The following is a 16,392-nucleotide window of genomic DNA, read 5'->3' on the forward strand; positions in this document are numbered from 1 at the left end:
TGTGTAGTAGCCCATATCTTATTATCGTTCTTTTGTGTCTTTAGGCTGCTCTAGCTGTGTGGATCACTGTGTTGAGGTTTATGGGAGATCTCCCTGAACCCAAATACCATATCAGCATTAGTGATGGCACTGAGAAAATTCCAGTTATGACTAAAATCTATGAGACATTGGGGAAGAGGACCTACAAAAGAGAGTTGCAGGCCCTGCAGGTGGATGAGGAGGTAAGACAAATCAGGTGGTGGATGCAGTGAAAATAAACTTGCATAGACACATCATCAATATTACTTATTTTAACATATAAAAATATTATTTTATATTAAGTTGTATAAAAGTCCAGGAATTATGAACATAAATTAATAATGAACAAAAGTTTATTTATAAATTAACATTAACCTTGCTGTAAAGTGTTTTCTTCTTTGTTCCCAGAGTTCCACTACTGACATCCAGAAGAGGAACAGTGTACGGCATAAGCTGGTGTCCCTCACATTAAAGAAGAAAACAAAGATCACAGAAGAGGTCTATAGCAAAGAAACCATTACATTTCCTTATAATTAAAGTCATTTCTGTGCCTCTAGTGACACCAAATGCTAATGCATTATAAAAACTGTCTTCAAACACTCCCCTTGTCTGCCATTCAAATAAATAGTCCTGACCCTGTATGGTATTGGTTGAAATGCTGCTGTTTGCCTGGTTGGTAAAAGTGTTTTCCTGCCTCTGTTAGGTGACCAGACGGCTTACAGACAGTGATTACAGTCTACAGGGAAACAGCATGCTGGAAGACCGACCCACCTCCAATTTAGAGAAGCTCCACTTCATCATCGGCAATGGCATTTTACGCCCTGCTCTCAGGTCATTACGGTGGCAAATGCTTTATTGTTGATGTGCTTGTGACTGTTGAACATACATTGTATTTAAATTGTATTGCATCTGGGTTTGTTTCCTCTCTCAGAGATGAGATCTACTGTCAGATCTGTAAACAGCTGAGCCAGAACACATCCAAAAGCAGCCATGCACGCGGCTGGATCCTGCTGTCCCTCTGTGTGGGCTGCTTTGCTCCTTCAGAAAAATTTGTCAAAGTAAAAAGAAAATATCATTTTTATTTTTGCATTCGTCAGCAGAAAAGAAGACGTGCTACATTTTTAATTACCCTAATAACTCTTCATCCCATTGCATGTGTCTTTATCTGTATTTTCTTTAGTATCTGCGGACATTCATTACCAGTGGGCCGCCTGGTTATGCACCTTATTGTGAGGAGAGACTGAGAAGAACGTTTGTGAATAAAACAAGGACTCAGCCTCCTTCTTGGCTTGAGCTGCAGGTATTTTAGGACCCACAAAAGCCATTAGAGATCGCTTTGGGAAAATGAATCGGGGAAAAAAAATATGAGTAATGTGACTGGATTTCTTTCCCTTTTCTCCTCCAGGCCACTAAATCTAAAAAACCCATCATGTTACCGGTGACCTTTATGGACAGCACCACTAAGACCCTGCTGACTGACTCCGCCACCACAGCCGAAGAGCTCTGCAATGCTCTGTCTGACAAAATCGGCCTGAAGGATCGCTTTGGCTTCTCCTTATACATTGCTCTTTTTGATAAGGTACATTAATGCTCACTCAGACTTTTAACAGCCATTACTGTAATATTCAGTATCACATGATCCTTTTGAAATACTGATATGGCTCTTAAGGAACATTTAACATTTTAAATGTGTTTACTTCCACTTATTTAATGGATAAAGGATGCATTCAAAAACCAACAAAAAAAATGTATTAACCCCAAACTTTTGAATGTGTCCTCATATTCATTTTTATTTGGACATCCAAATCCTCAGGTTTCATCCCTGGGCAGTGGGAAGGATCATGTGATGGATGCCGTGTCACAGTGTGAGCAGTACGCTAAAGAGCAGGGTGCACAGGAGCGCAACGCCCCCTGGAGGCTATTCTTCAGGAAGGAAATCTTCACGCCCTGGCACAACCCTGCCGAGGATAGCGTGGCCACTAACCTCATATACCAGCAAATCGTGCGCGGGGTCAAATTCGGAGAGTACCGCTGTGATAGGGTCAGAGCTGTTGTGTGCATATTTCACATTGCCTTATGTAAGTGAAATGACTTGCATTAACCAAGTGTATGCGTGTGCTCTGTCATCTTAGGAGGAGGACCTGGCCGAGCTAGCTTCTCAGCAGTACTATGTGGACTATGGGTCAGAGGTTCTACCAGACCGTCTTCTGAGTCTTATTCCATCCTACATTCCGGACCGAGAAATTACTCCCTCCAAGACAGTGGACAAATGGTCTCAAATGATCATAGCAACTCTCATAAAGGTATATATAGTTTCAACACATCATTTTTTTGTTGGGTTAATTGTAATTGTTTTGTACACCATTATATTATGTTATATTATATTAGAATAATTATATATAGTGCTGTCTATTGATTAAAAAATAACTAATTAATTGCACATTTTTTTGTAATTATTTTATATTGTAATAATTCCATATTTAAACTCCAAATTAATGTAGAAACAGCATAAAGACAGTAGCCTATATTTCAAATATTTGTTTAATGGCTTCTGATGATAATGATTTCATAGTCTATAGGCACTCAGAATTACAGTATAATTGAAAGCTATGAATTTTAACATTTATTATACATTTGACTTTAAAAATACTGCAACTTTTAATTTAAGTGAACTTAAAACCTCATAAACTTTGCATAAACCCATTAAAAATGTTGCATTTACCTTTGCCCTTCAATATATCAGCCATTTTTTTTTATCTATTGGCCCATATTTACACAAAAATATATCGTTTTTGTTGTTTTTGACCCATGTAAAGAGTGCTTTGAGATTTTTAGGTAGGTCTGAGTGATAGGATATATACAGTACAGAAATTGAATAAAGTTATCAAACACTTTGCAGTCTTTAAATATAGTAATTAAATATAGATTAATCCGTATTAAAGTTAGCATTGAATCAGTTATCTATTCATATTATAAGTATGCAAATAAGTATAATCAAAAATACTGTGGCATGATTTAAATAATTCATATAATTGGATAAATACGATTATTTTAAATAAGAGTTTTCATGGTTGTAATAGCATACTTAGAATTAGGAATATTTTTTTAAAAATAAACCAAAGGAAAACTGACTAATCTGGGTTGATAATTTGGTAATTTGATAAATTTGGTGGTTTTACGATGTCTATGTGGTTAAAGCCTTAGTATTTTGTGCTTGACGTGGAAAAATGCTAATAACATTTTTTTTAAACACAAAATTTAAAAAAATCCTAACATTATACACAATTTGTCACCACTTCAGGAGAATGGTATTACAATTACATGATAGAAAAGTATAGATAACTAAACACATCTAGTATTAACCTTTTCATTATAAGTAACATTAAACTTACAGAACTCCACTGTCAGCACATATCTGCGCTTCAGTCTTCATTACTGTCTGACTCACCTCTCGGTACATTCTCAAGGTCGGCAGTCTCATTATCTTACAGCGGTACCTTCCTTTCCACCCAGCACTAATATAATCTCATTAACTCTCTGAACTGAAGTGTGTGCATGGACGACCTTCTGCTGTCTGCCGTAATCAGGAGCCTGAATGTTTGAGACATTTCTTTCAACCTCACTTAATGGTCACTGTCTTGTTATGGATTTGTAGGTCTGTGTGCTAGCTCGTAACGGTTGATGGGACTGAGCAGGTTTGATTTGATTGACCATTCTTGTGAGACCATTAATCACATTTCTTCTCTCAAGGGTGAAGGCCGTTTTAATTACCCTTCTGCCTCTCATAGGCTAAAGTGATGGACATGAATGCTTAAAAATGCTGGGGATACATTTTATGGATCGTCCTAGCCCTTTGTTACATTTCCTGCTTATAAGCATGATGAGAGCCTCTGAGGTAATCACCGATATTGTGTTGTGCTGAGAGTAAGATATTGACGATTGCATCTCCACAGGGAATCTACACGCAGAAGAAGTTTGACTCGCAGAGAGTGAAGGAAGAAGTGGTGGATTTCGCTCGATTTAAGTGGCCTTTGCTTTTTTCACGCTTCTATGAGGCCTTCAAATTTTCAGGTAAGGCTTTCAGAGAATAGTTCACCCAAAAATAGTACGTCAATGAGTTGAATAGGTCTGTCAGAATTGCGAACGAATCATTCAGACCAGTTTTGTGAACTGAATCATTGGTTTGAATTAAAAGATCTGACTCAGTCCATTCACAAATTTAATGTATGTCACTATCAAAACTTTAAGGAGAACTAGGGCAGATATATTTATTGTTAATATATTGTCATTTATAGTTTATATAATTGTTTATATAGTTTAGTTTTGTATAATTTACTGGTTATCTATCTTCAATAGCAAATCTACAATTACAAACGCCATTTTAGAGTCTGTATTCAAAATAAAAATACCTTTTAGCAGTTTGCAAGGCTGTAATAGCTTATTTTGTATTGGGGATAATATTAATAATTCGCCATTGAAAAAAAAAAAAACACTTCTGGTTTGGCAATCTGAATATTTAGCGGTTCTCCAATGTCTATGGTGGTCGTGGTCCTGGTCCTTGGGGCTTGAGGTGGAAAAATTTTTAGGAAAAATTTTTTTTGATAGAAGAGTTTGTATTAACCTGTTCATTTCAAGTCCAGATGTTAAGATTGCTTAAATTTAAGTCTGTTCATCAGTTTTGAATATCAATGTCAATATATCAGACATTTTAAATGAGCTTTATAAAGCTCCAGTCTCCATTCTTTTTAATAACATGGAAAAAAAAAGTGACTGGTATGTTATTCCAATTTTTTTTTGATTTGTGTTTCATCGAAGAAATTCTGTTGGGGGAATTATTCTTCTAAGTTATTCTTAAAATTCTATTTTAAATTATCATATTGATCTGATAAAGTGTGGTGAAGCTAAACCATTCTTTCTGGGGGGTTTTCACAGGTCCTAGTCTCCCAAAGAATGATGTTATAGTAGCAGTGAACTGGACTGGAGTCTACTTTGTAGATGAGCAGGAGCAGGTCCTTCTGGACCTTTCTTTCCCAGAGATCACTGCAGTCTCCAGCAGCAGGTGTGGTAGCCTATCGAACCAAACATACTTCATTTTATGTAAGTGTTCTCTATATTGATTTTTTTTTTGGTCAAACTTGTGGATGCAGAGGTGGAAAGCTTCAAGGACAGAGCTTCACTCTGGCTACCATTAAAGGAGATGAGTACACCTTCACATCCAACAATGCCGAAGACATCCGTGACCTGGTTGTCACCTTTTTAGAGGGTCTGCGTTCCCGATCAAAGTTTGTGGTGGCCCTGATGGACAGCCATTACCCTGGTAAGCACACATTGACCATGTAGGCAGCAGTTGAGCTTATAACCACTGAATTTGATAAGACTGTCCGGCAAAAAACATCTTGTTTCTGTTTGTTTTCCCAGCTGGGCAAGACTCTTCATTCTTGAGATTCTCAAAGGGAGATCTGATTTTCCTGGATGAGCAGAATGGAGAGCAGGTCATGACTTCAGGTTGGGCTCATGGGGTCAATGACAGAACCAAGAAAAGAGGAGACTTCCCTGCAGACAGTGTCTATGTGCTGCCCACTATCACCAGGCCACAGTATGATATTGTGGTCAGTGTTTTTTATTCAATACATTATTTGGACATTCTCTCAGAAAAAAAACAGTGTGCTGTTAAAGGAACAACTTTGTACCACCTTATTTACCCCTAAATGAACTGGTTTGACAATATTTTGAACAAAATTTGGCCAAAAATTGGAAACAGCTTGCTAAAGAGAAATTCTTGTTCAGTCCATCAAGGTAAAAAAAAAATAATTTTTGTTTTGTTTATTTTGTTATTGAGAGAAAAAGTGCACAGCTCATATTTACATATTAACACCACTCCCAGTAGCATGGGTGGCATCACTAACAGTCTATCATTGCTCGGATATTTTTAATTTCTTTTTACACCGAAGCAAAGAATGAAAAAGACCTTTGCCATAAGCATATTGGGTACATATTACTACCCTAAGGTGCTGACATGCTCCTTTTTGGAGTGGATAAGGTACAAAGTTGTCCCTTTTAAGGTTTTTTTTTCTGACGGTGTATTATAATTACCTTGGTTTACCTTGGTATAATTACCAATATGCCACATATTTAAACTAAAGAAAGAATTGCGACATGGAATAACAACTGGATCATCTCATTTCTTTTTCTCATAGACATTGATTACCATGTCACCAGACCAGCGTAAGGACTGCATAAAGTTGTCTGATCAGAATCTGTTGGAAAGTGGAGAGAAGGCTCAGCCACACACTCTAGAGGAATTCTCCTACGATCACTTCAGGTGCTTGAACGCTCTTCAGAACCTTTCCACTCTGTTGTGTCCGAATGGAAAAGTACTGTTTTTAAAGTTGGGAAAAGGAAGTATAGTGCAAACTAAAAGGTTTATTATATGATTAAAAGGGGTGGTAAAGTATGATTTCACTTTTTTAACTTTAGTTAGTTGCTGTTTGAGCATAAACAACCATATCAAAGTTACAACACTCAAAGTTCAAAGCAAAGGAAGAAATTTGCTCTTAAAGAAAAGGACTACAACACACGGCTGGTAGGGACTACACGACATTCCTCGAGGGTTAGTGACATCACTAACCCTAAAATGTACATAAACCCCAGGAACATGCAGTCCATGTTGAGAAGAGGAAGAGTGGTTGTAAGAGTTCATTTGTCAGTCAGCTCAAACTTTAGCATCCATTTTTTCACATGCAATAGAAAGTCACTCACAACAGTTCCGATATGAGCGATTTATAGATTACATGACAGAATATCCTAATTGAAGATAGTTAACTTTACATCAGCAACATAAATTCATTAAACATTCAGAGATGTCCTGTTGCATTCTACATGTTGTCACTTCTTCTCGAGTCTCTCCATCTTTGACTGACTCCGTTTTTTAACATTAAAGGGAGAAAAGTTTCTGTCATTTAGTGTGTCTGTGTGAGGTAATCACAGCCAGCTCTTGAAACCCCGCCCTCTGCAGCAGCTCATTTACATTTAAAGGGCCAGGGACAAAACAGTGCGTTTTTGCAAACCCTCAAAAGGTGACAACTTAGACGTAATATAAAAATATCTGGGGGGTATTTTGTGCTAAAATTTCACACACACACACTCTGGGGACATTAGAGACTTATTTTATATCTTGTGAAAATGGCATTTTACCACCCCTTTTAAAGGGTACGAGGGTCAGATATCAAAACCTCAACATCTTGCCAATAACATTGAAGGATTAATTAAACTCATACTTTAATGATCAATATCTTTTAAATATTAGTCAATACTCACCAGACCTAAGGTTGAATTTCATCATTTTGCACACAATTTTTTTGGGATTTATTACCTTTCTGGGTCCTTTCCATCCTCTAGACCCCCTTCAAAGAGCACACTGAGTCGTGTGATCATCAATAAAGGCAGAGGGAAGGACAAAATGTGGTGTTGCACCAGAGAACCGCTCAAACAGCCTTTGCTGAAAAAAGTCCTCAACCATGAAGAGCTGTCCCAGGATGCCTGTCAGGCTTTCATTAATATCCTTTACAGTTAATAGCATTACCTTTATAACATTTTAAATGTCTAACTGCTGTTCCCTCATTTTGACCCTTGACTCTGTCTTACCTATCATGAAGTATATGGGCGACTACCCCTCGAAGAGAAGCCGTTCGGTCAATGAGCTCACTGATCAGATCTTTGAGGGCGCTTTGAAGGCTGAACCTCTGAAGGATGAGATCTTCTGTCAGATCATCAAGCAACTGACCGAGAATCACGTTAAGTAGGTTTTTTCCAGCTAAAGCTGGCGCAGTGTATATTTAATGGATCTCATTCACGCAATTGGGTTTTATTGCACAGTTTATGTGCACAGAAAAAGCCAAATTAGGATATTACACGGCTGGAACTCTCCATAAAAGGGATTTAGCATATTATTATTATTACTGTAACTATTTTATATATATATATATATATATATATATATATATATAAACGTTCTTATTATTATTAAAACACAACATTTAAATATACAGTATATACAACAGCTATTATTATTGTTATTAGTAGGGCTGACAAATGATTAATTGCGATTAATCGCATCCAAAATAAAAGTTTGTGTTTACATTATATATGTGGGTGCACTGTGTATAATTATTATATATATATAAATACACACACACACGCTGGTATATATTTAAGAAATATTTTCATGTATATACTGTATATAGATTTATATAGAATTTATATTATATATAAATATCAATATTTTATATATAAATTATATATTTTTTCTTAAATATACATGCATGTGTGTGGATTTATATATATACAAAATAATTATACACAGTGCACCCACATATATTATGTAAACACAAACCTTTATTTTGGATGCGATTAATCATGATAAATCGTTTGACAGCCCTAGTACACATATACACATTTTAGAATTACACATTATTTACATATATACATATTTTATTATATAAACATTATTTTATAAAATTATTATAAATATTATTAAAATGATAACTTGTTGATATTATTTTTTTTATAAAATCTTTAGTTTCTAAAGTGCATGTTTATTTAAATATTATCTTAAATATACTTGATAAATTGACTCAGCATGAAAATATTTGCTCACTCACAGGTTATACATTTAGTGAATGAGACCCATTACTGTGAAAACAATTAATGTGGCTGATAAATCTGTAACACTAGTGGTTAGCCTTTTTAAATGCTGGTTAGCTGCTTTATTTTGTCAGCATTATTTGTTCTGTGTGTTCAGATACAGTGAGGAGAAGGGCTGGGAGCTGCTCTGGCTCTGCACTGGGCTTTTCCCTCCCAGTAACATGCTGCTTCCTCATGTCCAAAAGTTCCTGCAGTCCAAGAAACATCATCCAGTCGCGCCAGACTGCATGCAGAGACTGCAGAAAGCCTTGCGGTAACTCTAACAGCACAAACAAACACTCACCTCCAATGTTGCATAGATTCCCTTCCAACATTTTTCTCTTCACGGACAGAAATGGATCCAGAAAGTATCCTCCTCACCTTGTAGAAGTGGAAGCCATTCAGCACAAAACTACCCAGATCTTTCACAAAGTGTACTTCCCTGATGACACTGATGAGGTGAGTTTTTATTTTTTTTACTTTGTTTCCAATCTCCTGTGGTTGTAATATTCTCTCTCTCTCTCTCTCTCTCTCTCTCTCTCTCATGCCCGGCTGTTTATTTATGCGTGAGGAAACGGAGAGAACGCCCCATTGTGATCTGACCTCATTTCAATTCTCCAGGCTCAGAGTTATGTGGTGCTGCTGGAGAAAACGCCATAGTGTGAATAGACTTAGAACTCCAGAGACTCGCATCTTTTTTGGATTAAATATAGTTGAAATATTATGGCCTGCACTTTTATATAAAAAAAAAATATATAAAAGTAGACATGGAATGTATTTCACAATGCAATATAACAAACACCAAATACACAATTTAGCTATGTGAATCAACGAGGATGGATAAATGGATGTGCAATAAAAGCATTTACACTCAGGCTTTTGGTCCCAAAAATGAATTTCCCCCATAACCCATTGACTGAAACAGTGTCTTTTATATTCTACTATCCTTTTTCAAAGGCTTTTGAGGTTGAATCAAGCACAAAAGCCAAAGATTTCTGTCTGAACATCGCTGGTAGAATGATGCTCCAATCCTCTGAGGGCTTCAGCTTGTTTGTCAAAATTTCTGACAAGGTGAGGTTACAAAGGTGTCAAATGTCTGTTCAGATATTTTTTTCAGATGTCTTATCAGTACTGGTTTAAAACGTTTCAGGTGATCAGTGTGCCAGAAGGAGATTTTTTCTTCGACTTTGTTCGACATCTGACAGACTGGATTAAAAAAGCCAGAGCTGTGAAAGATGGTGATTTTCTGTTTATTGTTCTGAAAAATGATCAATATTTTGAGTGTAAAAACCATAAGGGGTGTTAATGCTTCTGTTCGTTCTGTAGGCACAGTGCCTTCACTGACCTATCAAGTGTTTTACATGAAGAAACTGTGGACCAACACCATTCCAGGCAAAGATCCCATGGCCGACTCCATTTTCCATTACTTCCAGGTGGAAATCTCTCTCTCTGTACTTAATCTGTGCATATAGGCTCACTTTCAAACGTATCACACTCTTGCTTCTTCATGAACTCTTCTTCAGGAGCTCCCAAAGTACCTGCGTGGCTACCACAAGTGCTGTCTTGAAGAGGCTTTCCAATTGGCTGCGCTGATTTACAGGGTGAGGTTTGAGGAGGACAAATCCCAGTTTCTCAACTTCACCAAGATGCTGAAGGAGTTCGTTCCTCAGGACCTGATCCGTCAGCTCTCACCCGACGACTGGAAACGGGTGAGTCAGCAACGCTGGTCCTACTTCAGACCTTCAGTTATGACAAGAAGTGAATGCTGTGAATGTGCACGTCTTTGTTTCTTCTGCAGCCTGTCGTCACATACTTCAATAGCCATGCAGGGAAATCTCGAGAGGAAGCAAAACTGATGTTTCTAGAAATCATTTATAAGTGGCCAACTTTTGGATCTGCCTTTTTTGAAGTCAAGGCAAGTTTGTCACAATGTTGATTTACCTAAATGTCAGGCAAACAAAATTACATTTTCCTCAATTATAGTATTTGATTTGTTATTTTTTGTCAAATAATCTACATCTGGCTTGATGATGTTTGATATTCGTCCACAGCAATCCTCAGATACAAATTTCCCAGAAGTCCTTTTGATAGCGATCAACAAACTTGGAGTTACTCTTATTGACCCAAAAACAAAGGTAGGTGTACACACTGCCCAGAATAATGTTAGGTAAATAAGCGGTATCTTTAATATATTGTCATTTTAGCCTAAAGTGCTAACTTTACTGCATACACTAATGTTCAAGTTTGGGGTCAGTAAGATTTTTTTTTATGTATTTGAAATGTCTTATGGTTTATTTGATTAAAAAGACAGTAAAAACAGTATTGTGAAATGTTAAAAATGTACATTTTATACATTTTAAAATGTAATTTAGTTATATAATGGTAATGCTGATTTTTCAACATCATTACTCCAGTCGTCAGTGTCACATGATCCTTCAAAAATCATTCTAATATGCAGATTTGGCACTCAAGAAACATTTCTTCTTATTATCAATATTGAAAACTTATTATACATTTTTTTTTACTGTAATTTTAAAACAATGTAATGAGTCTTAATTGTGTATTAATTGCTTTAATTCCTTTTTTACTGACCCCAAACGTTGGAATGGTTATTGTATGGAATTAAGTGTATTTGATAATTTTGCACATTTAAATATTGATGTTAAACTTGCGTTGCTGTGACATAAAGCCAACTGCCATTTTTTCATCATTCGTGTCAACAACAAAACTTTTATTATATACTTTTGTAAAAACCTTTTGGATATTGTTTGAATGGCATTTACTCATTTGTCTGCAGGACATTTTGGGCACTCATCCCTTCACCAAAATCTCCAACTGGAGTAGTGGACATACCTATTTCCACATTACCATTGGTAACCTGGTTAGAGGCAGCAAACTGCTGTGTGAGACATCACTGGTGAGTCAGTCATCCCTTAATATAGTGCTTTCCAACCCTGTTCTGGAGACACACCAACAGTACACTTTTCAATCTCCTCCTATCAAACACACCTGATTCAACTCATCTGATGATCAATCCTTTTCGGTTCTTGGAATATCTACTAATACGCTGATAAGGGAGATATCCAAAATGTGTATTGTTGGTGTGCCTCCAGGAACAGGGTTGGGAAACACTGCCTTACATACAGTATAATACTGTGGTGGGACAATGATACAGTGATGGTATCAGATGGTAATACCATGGTGACACAAATGCTCCAGATGATATATAACCATACTTTGCTGTGTGGTTAAATAATACATTATTTAATCGTCCAACTATTCTCAGGGATACAAGATGGATGACCTTCTCACCTCTTACATCAGTCAGATGTTGACTACCATGACCAAGCAGCGCAGTTCACGTGGAAACCAGTAACACACAAGGCTTGGAATAGGCAGTTTACAGACTTCTCACTTTTTCTTAGATCCATAATTTTGATACATGAGAATAAACTAAATCTGCTTTTAGTGTTGTTACTTTTTCATACCGGAGCCTTAATTGTAAATTGCAAGTTTAATTTATTTTATAGCATTTCTATAGTATTTTAATGTCAATGAAGGACATGTTTCATTGACAGTCAACAAACTTGTTGCCTTTAAGTTGTAGGCCCTCAAATAGTTTTTACTCTGACACCGAATTAAAAGTCAGTTCAAGTTCCTGATTTCAGTTATTCAATTTGTGGATGATTTGCACATCTCATGTTGCCAATTAAATGCATTATAAAGATTTAGAAATGTTGCGATATTTGGGTTTGCTTCTTAGCTTAAGACTTAGTTTTAAGACAACACTTGGTTCTCATCCTAGTCATTTTAAAGCACTTTTATTGGTACATAAATGTCATTTTACTAAATCAATGACAGCAACATTTATTCAGTCGAAAAAGATCCTTTTGTTACTTTTTCTGAATTGAGTTTCTCTTCCTTTGTAAATCTTTGAACAGGTATTGTAGAGATATGTATTAAAATGTATTTTATAAATTAAATGATCAGTATATATATATGGCCATAATCATTATTTTTTTTCTGCACAATATATTCAGGATAAATGATTCAATCTTTAAAGACAGTTTAATTTATTTATTCTTTTTTTATATATGTGCATTAATTGGTAACACTTTACGTAAGTTTTCATTAACATTAGTTAATTACATTAGTTAACATGAACTAAGAATGAACAATACTTTGATAGCATTTATTATTCTTAGTTCATTTTGATTTACATTTAATGTTGTTGTCATTTACTAATACATTATTAAAATCAAATGTTTGTGTTAACATTAGTAAATAAACTGTTAACTGAACTTACAATAAATGAGTGTATTTTTATTAACTCATGTCAACAAACGAGACCATATTGTAAAGCGTTACCCATTAATTTTTAGTTTTTAATTGGTCAATCTCATTTTATTATGTTTGAAGCTGCTGTTTATAAATATATATGAGATGACTTGGCTATTTTAATGAGGTTCATGTAATTTGTTATTCTCATTGATCAATGATTTGATTTATGATCATGACAATAAGATTCCTTGAATGCAACATGTAAAACCCTATATTTAGTTTTAAAGTAGATCTGTTCACTAAACACTAAACATATTATTAATGTATTACTAAATAATAATAATAAATGTATTATTTATATATTGGTATTATAGTATTTATTCATATTTTGAATCAGCTTTTATTTTTATATTTTCCATTTTGATTTTAGTTTTTGTCATTTTTATGCACTTTTGTCTGTTATTACTATTGTTTGTTTTTATTTTGCTTGACTTTATTTTTATTTCATTTTTAGATTAAGTCATTTTATTGCTTCAGGTTAAACATATTTTATTGCAGTTAGTTGCCAAGGAACATTTCATTTTTTCATTTTTATTTCAGCTTTATTTCATTTAGCAAAAACTATTTTTATATTGTTTATCTAACAATAACACTATTTGTAGTTTGTATAAGATTTTGTAGATTCTAGAAAACTCAATGTACAACAATATACTCATGCCAGAATTTAATCAGACTTCAAATAATAAAAAATAACAAGATTGTAACAGTTTTCACATTTGAGTAAAAAGTATGTGATTTAATGAAAAAAAAAAATTAAAGAGCAAATATCAGTTTAAAAACTGAAAAACTAGATTACCGACATCATGATTTCAGACAGACACTGATCATATTGCAATAACTAAATACTCTTTACACAGAATGATATTTTGTGGCTTAATATTGATTGAGAATCCTACATTAAATTAGAACAAGACAAAAAGAACAAAACATTAGCACAACAATTATTTATGACTTAAGATTCTTACACAATCAGGGTCCTCTCTGGGAGTAATGTTTCAAACAAAACCATTACAATGGTTTTAAATAAAAAAAACATAAAATAAATGGATACCCTAATATTTAAATGAAGGAAACTTTTCTGATACTTTTCATCAACATGACACATATTTTCGTTCATGCTCAAAATGGAAACCTTTAAGAAAAGCCAGAGGCTTGTGAAATGCATTAACTCGAATGACAATCTAAAGTCAGAGGTAGACGTAGGTGCCCTGGCAAAGTGGTGTATAGGTGTAGATATCCAGGCAAAGTAACTCATTTTGGAGACAAAAATAGAATAATGAGGTGTCCAGATCCATAAAAGTCCTAAGAAATCCTAGTTGAGGAAATATGTTTAATTCTCATCAATCCGAGATTACAATGAAAGTATCCATGAAAAGTAAAAAAAAAAAAAAAATGTATTTTAAGTTTCTTTGAAATTAATTTTATTATGCAAATGAACAATATACTAATCAAATATGCCCAAAATACACCCTAATGAGCTTATTTTTTCCTTTACCCCAATCACAATCAAACCTCACACAGTAAATGTATACATAAAAAGGAACATTTTTGTTTAACAAGGGAATATTTTGTTATCAGAATTGGTATTACTCTCAGTCTTGGGCAGGTTTCTAAACCTGTATAATTAATTTACATGCTTTGTTTCAGAGTGTCTCTACCTCTATGTAACACCTCCCCCAAGTAAGGTATACAAACAGCCTGTATTTTAGTTTAGTCAGACTAGGCTTAGATTTATGGATGAAGCAGACTTGACAAGGACTGCAGTCCTCAATAAAGAATCTTGCTGAAGATACAACTAACCCAGCAAACACAGAACGTTCCCCTAACGTTTCCGAATGGTCACATGAGGTTATTTTTTTGGGAACCAAACAAGAACGTTATAGGAATGTTCCATGTAGGTTATTTTTTAGGTTCCATTTTTATAACGCAAGGAGAACGTTCCGGGAACTTTCCCTTAACCTTAAGGGAAAGTTCTAGGTACGTTCTGGGAACCAAAATCTAACATTTCCAGAACGTTCTCAGAACCTAAATTTGTTTGCTAGGAAGTCTCCTGGTCTTCGCTTCTGAGTTTCCTACACTTTAGAAGAAAAAAGTTCACAACAGTACTTTCATTGTGTAAAGTTTAATTTTGATAGGAGTAAATGAAAAAAATAGCCCCATTAGGGTGTATTGTTGCCTGGTCTTATTGGCACAAAAACATATTTCCTCAACTAGGATTTCTCAAAGACTTTTAGTATGTTTTTCTGGACACCTAATAGAAATGATTTAAGCTGCAAAAAAATAATTTACAGTCTGTCGTAAAATGCTACTTTGCCTGGACTATAAGATCAGTCACGAGCATTTGTTAACTGTATGTATCCCATCATATCAGCACACATGTCTGTCATAAGACATTTTGTGACAATTAGAATTTATAAAATTGTAAGGGTGATTTAAATGTACCACTTAAACTGTGGTTTAAACTGGCTTAACTGAACATCAGTTAGTTGTTTTTTTAATATAAGGGGTTAAATATGAACCAACAGTTTTAATCAGGCTCTTCAGAGAGATGGTACCTGCTTCTCAGGGCTGCTCATGTTGGATAAAGACCACACATCATTCACCTCTGTTCATGGGAACATGAAACATGATCGGATTACTCCTCAGATTACTGTCCATTAATTTGCCTTAAGAAGTGGTTTACAGTATTAAATGCCTCTTACCTGTCCTGAACTGGTAATTAAAGTATCCCCAAGATACTTTTTTTTAGTATCTCCAAGTCTCGTGGCCCTCTATCAGAATCCAGAGTTTTGAAAAGATTGGGGATACTTAATTTTTCGCCCCCCCAAAAAAACGTAAGGGGTAACACTGTCGTTTTTTTTCTGGTCGAAATTTTGATTTTCAATATCTCAGCTCTGGAAGGGTCTAAAGCCTCCATTGTTGCACTCAGGTCCAAGTCTCGTGGCCCTCTATCAGAATCCAGAGTTTTGAAAAGATTGGGGATACTTAATTTTTCACCCCCCCAAAAAAAAACGTAAGGGGTAACACTGTCGTTTTTTTTTTCGGGTCGAAATTTTGAGTTTCGATATCTCAGCTCTGGAAGGGTCTAAAGCCTCCATTGTTGCACTCAGGTCCAAGTCTCGTGGCCCTCTATCAGAATCCAGAGTTTTGAAAAGATTGGGGATACTTAATTTTTCGCCCCCCCAAAAAAAAACGTAAGGGGTAACACTGTCGTTTTTTTTTTCTGGTCGAAATTTTGATTTTCGATATCTCAGCTCTGGAAGGGTGTAAAGCCTCCATTTTTGCACTCAGGTCTAAGTCTCATGGCCCTCTATCAGAATCCAGAGTTTTGAGAAGATTGGGGATACTTAA

The 16,392-nt window shown here is 35.3% G+C and overlaps 1 protein-coding gene across 1 annotated transcript in view; it reads left to right on the top strand.

The window, feature by feature from the left end:
- Nucleotides 1-13,943, top strand: part of myo7ab (myosin VIIAb) — a 28,841-nt gene extending 14,898 nt beyond the window's left edge. The window contains exons 23-47 of the mRNA XM_039694054.2: nt 45-221; nt 427-516; nt 722-849; nt 950-1,076; nt 1,199-1,318; nt 1,424-1,597; nt 1,832-2,059; nt 2,151-2,321; nt 3,972-4,089; nt 4,951-5,077; nt 5,166-5,335; nt 5,437-5,627; nt 6,216-6,340; nt 7,417-7,574; nt 7,663-7,816; nt 8,819-8,974; nt 9,054-9,159; nt 9,658-9,771; nt 9,851-9,938; nt 10,027-10,133; nt 10,224-10,409; nt 10,499-10,615; nt 10,752-10,835; nt 11,498-11,617; nt 11,987-13,943. Of these exons, the coding sequence (XP_039549988.2) occupies nt 45-221; nt 427-516; nt 722-849; nt 950-1,076; nt 1,199-1,318; nt 1,424-1,597; nt 1,832-2,059; nt 2,151-2,321; nt 3,972-4,089; nt 4,951-5,077; nt 5,166-5,335; nt 5,437-5,627; nt 6,216-6,340; nt 7,417-7,574; nt 7,663-7,816; nt 8,819-8,974; nt 9,054-9,159; nt 9,658-9,771; nt 9,851-9,938; nt 10,027-10,133; nt 10,224-10,409; nt 10,499-10,615; nt 10,752-10,835; nt 11,498-11,617; nt 11,987-12,076 (3,426 nt within the window). The 3' untranslated portion in view covers nt 12,077-13,943. The remainder of the gene's footprint in view (nt 1-44; nt 222-426; nt 517-721; nt 850-949; nt 1,077-1,198; nt 1,319-1,423; nt 1,598-1,831; nt 2,060-2,150; nt 2,322-3,971; nt 4,090-4,950; nt 5,078-5,165; nt 5,336-5,436; nt 5,628-6,215; nt 6,341-7,416; nt 7,575-7,662; nt 7,817-8,818; nt 8,975-9,053; nt 9,160-9,657; nt 9,772-9,850; nt 9,939-10,026; nt 10,134-10,223; nt 10,410-10,498; nt 10,616-10,751; nt 10,836-11,497; nt 11,618-11,986) is intronic.
- Nucleotides 13,944-16,392: the final 2,449 nt, after the last annotated feature.

Source organism: Pimephales promelas, chromosome 19, assembly GCF_988280905.1.
Source record: "Pimephales promelas chromosome 19, fPimPro1.hap1.1, whole genome shotgun sequence".
In the NCBI taxonomy this organism is placed as follows: domain Eukaryota; kingdom Metazoa; phylum Chordata; class Actinopteri; order Cypriniformes; family Leuciscidae; genus Pimephales; species Pimephales promelas.